At 40.8% G+C, this 8,623-nt stretch overlaps 1 protein-coding gene across 1 annotated transcript; it reads right to left on the reverse strand.

Annotated features, from left to right (window-relative positions):
• Positions 1–540: 540 nt before the first annotated feature.
• Positions 541–2,680, reverse strand: LOC103704589 (glycerol-3-phosphate acyltransferase 1-like). The gene is made up of 2 exons (XM_039131580.2): positions 1,868–2,680; positions 541–1,625 (listed from the first exon to the last, which is right to left on the reverse strand). Exons 1-2 carry the CDS (start codon positions 2,588–2,590, stop codon positions 705–707), a joined length of 1,644 nt encoding a protein of 547 aa, XP_038987508.2. The 5' UTR covers positions 2,591–2,680; the 3' UTR covers positions 541–704.
• Positions 2,681–8,623: the final 5,943 nt, after the last annotated feature.

Below are 8,623 nucleotides of genomic sequence, written 5' to 3' on the forward strand. Positions count from 1 at the left end.
AATTGACTGCTATTTATTGTTTAATCATTTTAATAAAAAATATATAAATAAAGATTATAAAATAAAAACAAAAAATCTTTTAATAATTTGGAACCCATAATTTGAACCGATGGAGCTATTATTTCAAATTTCTTAAAATAATTAATGGTATAAAATCTTCACTTATCTTTACATGAACTCTGTGGATGTGCTTCATGGCCCCGACAACGTACTCCTTACGCTTCCACTTCTATTTTCCTTTTTTTAAAAAAATAAATACAATACTCGGCTTAATTCATGTTTTAAGAAGGAAACGAAAGAGAAATGCACCAACCAAAATTGGCTGCCTGTTAATTTTTTATTTTAAATAATTGGCCACGTATAAATCCACTTACATGCATAAAATAAAAAATATTAAAAAACTTTAATCAACGTGGGATCGCAGCATTAACACTTATTCACGTGAAAAGCACGTGCTAACAACGCTTCTTTTGCTTAGCCCGTTTGAGTGAAGTCCCGGGACCTGAGATGCCCAACAAAATAAGATGAAGAGCGGAAGTAAACCAAATCAAAGGGACAACCAATTAATTATTTGTCACAACATAATTCTTCAACGTATACAAAGCAAAAGGAAAATAAAACGGTCATATATAGAAGGAAGAACAACAACCTTGTACTCCAAAGCCACCAATCTCGGGAGATCTTGAATCCGAGAATACCGAGTCCTACTTTGGACTCTTCCTCTCCGGCCGATCTCTCACCACCCCTGGATTCCCGGCCAGCATCATGTACTTGTCCCTCCTCGTCAGCGCCGTGCACTCGAACCCGAGCGCCTCCGCCAGCTGCCTCTGGATCCAATTCGCCACCTCCGCCCCGGTCCGCTGGCCACCGCTGCAGGTCATCTCCCCGGGTACCCTCTCCATGAACCGAAGCCGGTACTCCGGCATCGTGTTCATGAAGAAGAGAACCGGGTCCAGCCACTTGTGGCCGCTCGCGGTTGTCCCGTAGAACACCGACACCTTTGCGTCGATCGCCACCGGCACAATCTCGTCCGCCAGCTCCGCAAAGAGCGGGCTAAACCTCAACAGGTACGGCTCCCGGCATGTCGTCCCCTCCGGGCACACCGCAAGGTCCCCCTCGCTTAACAACCGCCGCATGGTCTCGGCGTCCCGGTCCCGGCCCCGCGTCAGCCGCACCAACTTGATCGGCGACATCATCTCCGACAACGGGCTCAGGCTGTATGTCACCGCCGGCACCGATCGCTGCAGCGCCGCACTTAGCATGACAGGGTCCAGAAGCGTTCGATGGCTGCAAACATACAGCACTCCTTTACCCTTGCCACCACCGGTCTCAGCGTTCCTGGTGGAAGGGTTGAGCCCGTCGACACGGAAGCGCACGCCGGAGAGTGCGCCGACGACCATGGCGGCTTTGTAGGGGAGGATTAGACCGAGAACGATCCGGACGATGACCAGGGCTATGCCCATAGGGAGGTAAAGGAAGAGGGCCATGGTGGCTAGAGGAGTGGGGAAGAAGGCCAGCCTGCCATCGTGGAATATTAGCGGCTTTGGGTATTTGTTTCTTGGCATTACTGCGCTCATGCCGCCAGTGGTTTTGGTGGGGTCTTCTTTGCTCACGACGTATGCTTCCTGAAGGGGCTCAAAGTGTTAGAGAAATCTCGCAAAGAAGAGGGAAAGACCAATGACCCCAAGCAGTACAGAAAAATATTGCTATTCTTAAGTCTACTTTGTTAGCAGATCACTAAAAGATAGAAAGGTAGTGTTGACTGAGAGGGACATGGGCTTTTCATGCATGCATCCTATGCGATGGGAGAGCAAGGTCTGGATAGCTTGAAGTAATCCAATAAGAGGGAAAGGAGAAGACAACAAACCTTGCAGTGTGAGATGAAGAGGTGATCATGAGCGTTGGAGGGGTTCAGAAGGGCTACATCAGCCTTGGTTTCCCCAAAGAGGTCTCTGAGAGCCTTTTGCTTTTGAGACAAGACATGGCCAGAGATGAGGCCAGTGAAGTAGCTCCCTCTAACAACCTGGAGTTCAGTCCCGACAACCTCATCCACAGATAAGTACTCCTCGAGGAAGCCTTCCACCATGACTCTGGGCATGCTGGTGAGAACCACCCTCCTCCCGGTGGAGGCCAGCACCTCATAGGCTTGGAGGTGGAGGTTCTCGAGATAGAACTTGGGGAGCACTGCCCTTGCGACGAGGTTCATGTCCCTGGTCCTAAGGCCACAAAAGGTGATAAAGACCATGACTCTCATACTCATATCCCCATGGTGGCCCAAGGTCCAGAGAAATGGGAAGGAGAGGAGGAGGAGGAAAGCCCTGAAGATGCTTCCACCTTCGAAGGCCACCAGCATGAAGTAAGGGAAGAGAGAAGAAGATTGGAGAAGAATGCCTTGGAAGTCACAAACTATACTCTGGGCCTCCCTCCCCTCTAAGGAACACTTGGTCACGCTGGAGTAAAGGAAGGAAACTTGGTGCAATCTAGAGGGGTTTCTGTGGAGGAAACCATAGTTCCTGAACTTCTTAGCTGCCCTGTAAAATGTGAACAGCCAGCGTGCTGCTATCTTTAACAGAACCATGGGAACAACCATTGCCACCGCTTCTTCTCACCCCTTCTCTCTCCTTATCTATCCCACCTCTCCGTTGTTCTCCTTCCAAAACTTAATCCAATGGTTTATAGTATGAGCTGGCTCGCGGGGAGAGATCGTAGTTATGTTGTGGAAAGTGTACAAAGGTGCCGAGCCCATATGACAATAAAGGAATGGAGAGGCCGGTGGGTGAGACGCGCGGTTGAGGCCATCTGGTTCTGTGCACCGCTGGCATTAATGGCGGCACCAAGGCACCAAACCAGGGTTTCTAGAGCATCGTAGCTCGTGGCAGGGCCAGCGTCATTAGGGTTTCGGAACCTCCTCGGGAAGCGTGTCCGGTCCACGTCGAGTCGACATCTGCAGCCATATTAAATGGCTCTTCGATTCATCTTTACCGTGGCATATGGAAAAGAAATCCTTTTAGACCGGGGCCATGCCGATCTAGCTTCGAGTTCCAATTCCATGGGTTTGAAATGAAATTATTACAGGATACAAGGTCCCTGCTACTAAATGTCTTCCTGCTAGTTGTTGCTGCTGTTTGCCTTTTTTTTCTTTTTTTGAACCGATACTCCTCCATGGGAATTGGGAAAGGGCGCTTGGGCAGATGCAATGCAGGGAAGGTGATCGAAGCTAGCTAGTGGGACTTGGCTGCTTTGCTCCGTTGATGCTTAATTACTAGATGTTCCTATATGAAATATTATTCCATGGATATCCATGATCACATGCTATCATATAAATATACATCAACTCTTTCGTGCTGAATGAAAGTCAATATGGTACGTAAGTGGTAACAGATACCAACTATTAGTGACAAAAATGTCAAATGCTGACCTTGGCAAATTCAATTTTTTATTTTCCAAAAGTGGGTTCGAACACGGATTCAGTCTTCCGCATTGCATTTCAACTTCATGGGAAGTATACATTATTTTATAATTTTTATATCATTTTTAGTATTTTATATATGCAAAGAGACGGAATATACTTCTCTGTGAAGAAAAAGGTATACACTTTTTTCGATTTAAAAATCAATAATAAAATATATAAATCAAATATTTATATTATTAATCGTGAACTATAATACTAAAATTATCTAAAAACTAAAAATAATATATTCTGATAGCCTTTAGTCTATGTACCAGCTTATTAATTATGATCTACGTATTTTAAAATATTCGTAGATTGAAAAATCGATAGATTTAGTACTTAGATTATAATAATATATAGTTTGATATCATTTTAAATATTTATTTTTTCACTCATGTGATGCGTTGGTTAGAGATATCAAAACATCTGATTTTTAGTTGTAGACATATTATTGGTATAGATCATGATTAATGATATCGATCGTTCGATTTAAATGCACCATAATTGATTTTTGAATCAACAGAAAGTAGATACTCTTGTATGATCGGGTTGTATCGCCTTTCGATCATTGGTGGAGAATTGCCGTGGGATGAAATGCTTGATTAGCTGTGGTATAAGATTAGATTAGATTGCTAGATTAGAGTTGTGTGATCATCGCCCCGCATTTTGTTTGTGTATGATTGTGGGTTCTACCTCCCTAGATTATGATAACCCTATTAGGGGTTTCTGACTATGCAAAGGTAAGCTACACATTAAAGAATAGTGAAGAGAAACTAAGAGAGGAATTGGTGTAGTATCTATTCTATAAGTAAGCATAAGTTAAGAATTAAAAGAAGAGACTAACCTGGCTGGTGTTGGTGGGGAAAGAAGAAGGCAAAGGATCTCAACCTTTTTTTTTTTTTTAGTGGATGCCTCACAGTACACGAGTACGGACATACCCAATAAAATTAGAAATAAAATTGGAAAACAAAACATCACGGAGAACCCTAGGCAGCTCTCCCTCCTGTATCCACAGAGTATCGTCTGAGTGACTAGCCACGTAAGAGGTCACCCAATCGGCGACCCCATTAGCCTTTCTATAGATATGCTTAGCCAGGAAGGCCTCCTCGTCACTACCCATTGCCCAAATATCATGGAGTAGGGGATGGTTCCACACCACCACCTACAGACCCTCCTGAATCCACCCTATAATGGTAGCTGAGTCATCCTTCATAATAATGGAGCTAGCTTGCAATATTCGTCGTACATATCTAAGGTCTTTCCATGTAGCCTTCAGTTGCACCGGAACTGAGGTCAGCAAAAATATGGCATTTCAAGATGAAATAATAAGGGTACAAAAATTTAAAATACTAAAATAATCTAAGAAAGAGAAAAGGCCAGCATTGGAGCCTCTCCATCGGAAACTCAGATTAACAATTTTTTTATTCAACCCTATCTGGAGTCCAGCTGGCCCTTGCCCTAAGTGAGACTCTTGGGGCCTGAAGAGTGGGTCTACAAAATGGTGCTTGGGGCTGACACACTTCAATATCTCTTCAATATCTGATGCGGAATAAAAGAAGAGTATAAATATGATAGGATAATTTTCAGAACTCAAAGAAGCTCCACAAACTACTTCGACTCATCCTTGGCATCTCTGGTTCGAACAAGGGGCAATTTGACCGCAGGCTCGTAAGGGGAAGAGAATGCTTTTTGTGAGATCAAAATTGAAATATTTCAAAATGCGAAAAGACTTGTCGAAAAGATTCAAGTCTGAAATATTGGGATAGAAGAAAATAAAAGATTGAAAATCATGAAATCCAAAAACAAGAAAAGGAAAAAATAAGAAAGAAAGAGACAACATTTTGAAAGCTCGCAGCAGATCGAATTTTTTTGATCGAGAATCTATGAGAACAAGTCCATCTTTTCAAGTATTCTTAGACGTGTTGATGAATGATGGCCATACAACTCTTCCGGCTTTTTCCAAGGCATTGTTCGATTTTTTTGTTAGAGGGGACTCTAAATGTTTTTGATTATCCTTGATTAGATTTATTTATTTATTTATTTATTTATTTGTTTATTTTTGGACGGATATATCTTAGGAATTAGCAAAGCGAGCTTCTATCTTGTCGCCCTTCGTTCTTCTAGCTTTAAGTTTGCCCACGATTTACTTGATTTGCTCTTGAGATAATTAGTCATCTTGTTTTCAGAGCTAACGTGTTGCCTAAAACTGGTCATTGGCCGAATTTGAATATAAAAATATCAAATTTTATACTAACTTATTTTAAAATTTAATTAAAAATAAATAAAATTTAGATCTAGGGCCGTCCTCAACGCTGGTGCTACCGTCAAAAAAACGTAAGCAAGCTGTCCAAAAGAAGAATTTAGCGAATTATATTACACAAGATGTAGATGCATATGCTATTTATGCATTCCGCATGCACAACAGTGGAGTGTGCTTCAAATAAAAAAAGAGAAAATTAATAAAGTAGAAGTATATACGGGTCGGGGTATAGAAATACCTGCGGTCACATCGAAACCTCCGAATTTGAATCCTATATATTTGTCGAGAAAATGAGATGATATCATTTTTTTCCTTCGAAGTTAACGTTACATACCTCTGGATTCATGCTGGGAAATGGTCTTAAAGACTAGCAGCCGAGAGGTCACCTCATGGCGTAGCAGCAACAAAGGCAAGCTGTGATTGGACGTGCATGAGGCCTTAAAGGCAATCGAATGTTAAATCAGATAATAAATTTGAGCAGCTGGAAGACGTCACGCTTGTAATCCCTACGAATTGAGGTACGTAAAAGAAATGCCTTGGACCATGGGAGCGAGGTCCTTCATTTTTTGATGATTTCTTCTTTCTTGATTACTTTCAATATAAGCTCAGTTTCTGAGAAAAATAAGATGGTTGTCAACCTGATAGAAGATAGCAATCCAATTCTTTATTGTCTGTGACCACTTTTAATTTTCTGTTGGGCACTAGATTATGACCCTCAATGGGCGTGGTTTGCAAAATTAACTAAAATGCCCAAGAACGAGTAAGTAGCACGGGAATCATATCAAGTTATAATTTATAATGTCTCAAATTTCCACAAATGTATAAAAATATTAGTTGTAGAAGATTATTGCACGATAGTCGTACAAATTATAATTGCAAGAAGTAACACAATACATGTGCAACGAGTTGAATTGGCTTTCATGGAACGGATATGAAATGGTTATGGTGGTGACTGCACAAGTTTGTGTGCATGATTAGATATATTTAATAAAATATAGGAGATTATTGTAATATATGTCGCAAAATTTTACCAAAATTGATTTCTCGAACTTGTTGCAGCCTGGATGCATGGGCATGCACGCTGCTATGATTGATTTATAGCAGGCACCAGCAGTGTGGTTGGAAGCCAACTCCATACACAAGTGTAACTCCAGGGACGGATTGCTAATTTTTCTCTGGGCAGTTTATTGAAGATGCCATTACTGAAAGACATCTTCAAATGGAAATTAAACCTGCAAAAGTTCATAGTATCCCACATATATCCTGAAGCCAACAATGCTGCTGATTTCATCTCCAAAACTGGCACTACGAATTAAGGGCCTGCTAAAGATGTTATTCACTGAGGTCTATATTCCATTTTGCAGGTTGATGCTGATGGTACAACCTACATATAGGAGAAAATAGATGACAGCGGCCGGGGAGGTATTTGTTCTTACAGGCTGACAGATTATCTGTTTGTGCTTCAGACAGGGTGCTTCAACAGCGGATCTACATTTTCTGAAATCTTATATAATGGATCTGCTTGGTTACAATAGATATCACCTGGGGTGCAGCAATAGCTTCAACTGAAGATCTCTGTTGGAAGGAGTATCATAGCCTGAATCGTTGCAATTTCTGGTGGTTTACCTGTATTAATTCTGTATGCATAGTAGTAGAGAAGTTACAGACTTCTGTTAGGATTCTAGTTACTAGGTTTGGGTTGTAAGAGATTGTGAACTGTTATGTACACTATATGTTAATGGAGAGCTTTTAGCTCCTCCTGTTAAAAAGAAAACCAGTTTATATACTGCCAGCAATGTTTCACGGGAAGGAAAAACGACTAATTTTAAGCGGTAGTGTTAGAATTCTAGCTTTATTAAACATATCAGATGCATTGATGAGCATTAAAAAAGAAAGTTGTGGAGGATAAAATCCTTGAGATCACAAGGAAGAAAGCTGAAATCGTCAACAATCACGAACATTTTCTATTGTCTTTCAACAAACACTGGCTACAAACCTTCTCGCTATTAGTTGGGCCATTGGTTGGCATCCTCTCCCTAGTGCTTGCTTTGATGAGAGGTTGCTGATTTGACTCGGGAGGAATATTAAAATAATGAAACTAGCAAAAATGATTAAAATAGGCATTTATTAATACAAAAGAAAAAAGAAGTTTTCTTATATTAAAATATATGCTTATTAACACAAAGACAGAAATTTAATAGGAGAAATATTATTGCAAAAATACGTGATTTGAAAGGTAATATATATATATATATATATATATATATATATATATATATATATATATATATATATATATATATATATATATATTGCTAAGACGGACGATTCATATCTGACGAATACGAATACACCCAATAAAATCAAAAAACAGAATATCTTGAAGTGCCAGAGGCAGCTCTCCATTCCAACCCATAGAGTACTATCCGTATGGCTAGCCACATACGGGTAGTATGTGCATTGTAATTTTTGTTCCTTTGCATGTAAGATAAGTATCCTGCAACATAGAAATATTACTACCATCAATTCACATGATTAAGAAAGACATCTGACCGCAATGTGCATTGGTCTGTCTTGGGACATAGCCATAGCATATAAGAGTTGAAGCAACTGTCGACGGTACTTCTCACTTGGGAAATGAGGAGAAGCAATCATTTGGCCAGGACATTGGAATCTTCTAAAAATGTATATTTCAGATAAACTTAGTAAGATTATGGAGCAATCTCATCCAGAAATCTCAACATCATGAGATCATGGAGCTTGCTCAGGCTGTAGTGACTGCTTGAGTGCCATAGCGCACACCATATATGACGACACTAGTTGTTTAAGAGGACTACAGCAGCCACTGCTCACCTAATTCTATATTCATATGTTTAGCATGAAGGGATGTGCAGTAGATAACTGACATGACA

Source organism: Phoenix dactylifera, chromosome 9 (assembly GCF_051530095.1).
Source record: "Phoenix dactylifera cultivar Ajwa chromosome 9, Ajwa_hap1_PhDact_Kaust_v1.1, whole genome shotgun sequence".
NCBI classification, from domain to species: Eukaryota; Viridiplantae; Streptophyta; class Magnoliopsida; order Arecales; family Arecaceae; genus Phoenix; species Phoenix dactylifera.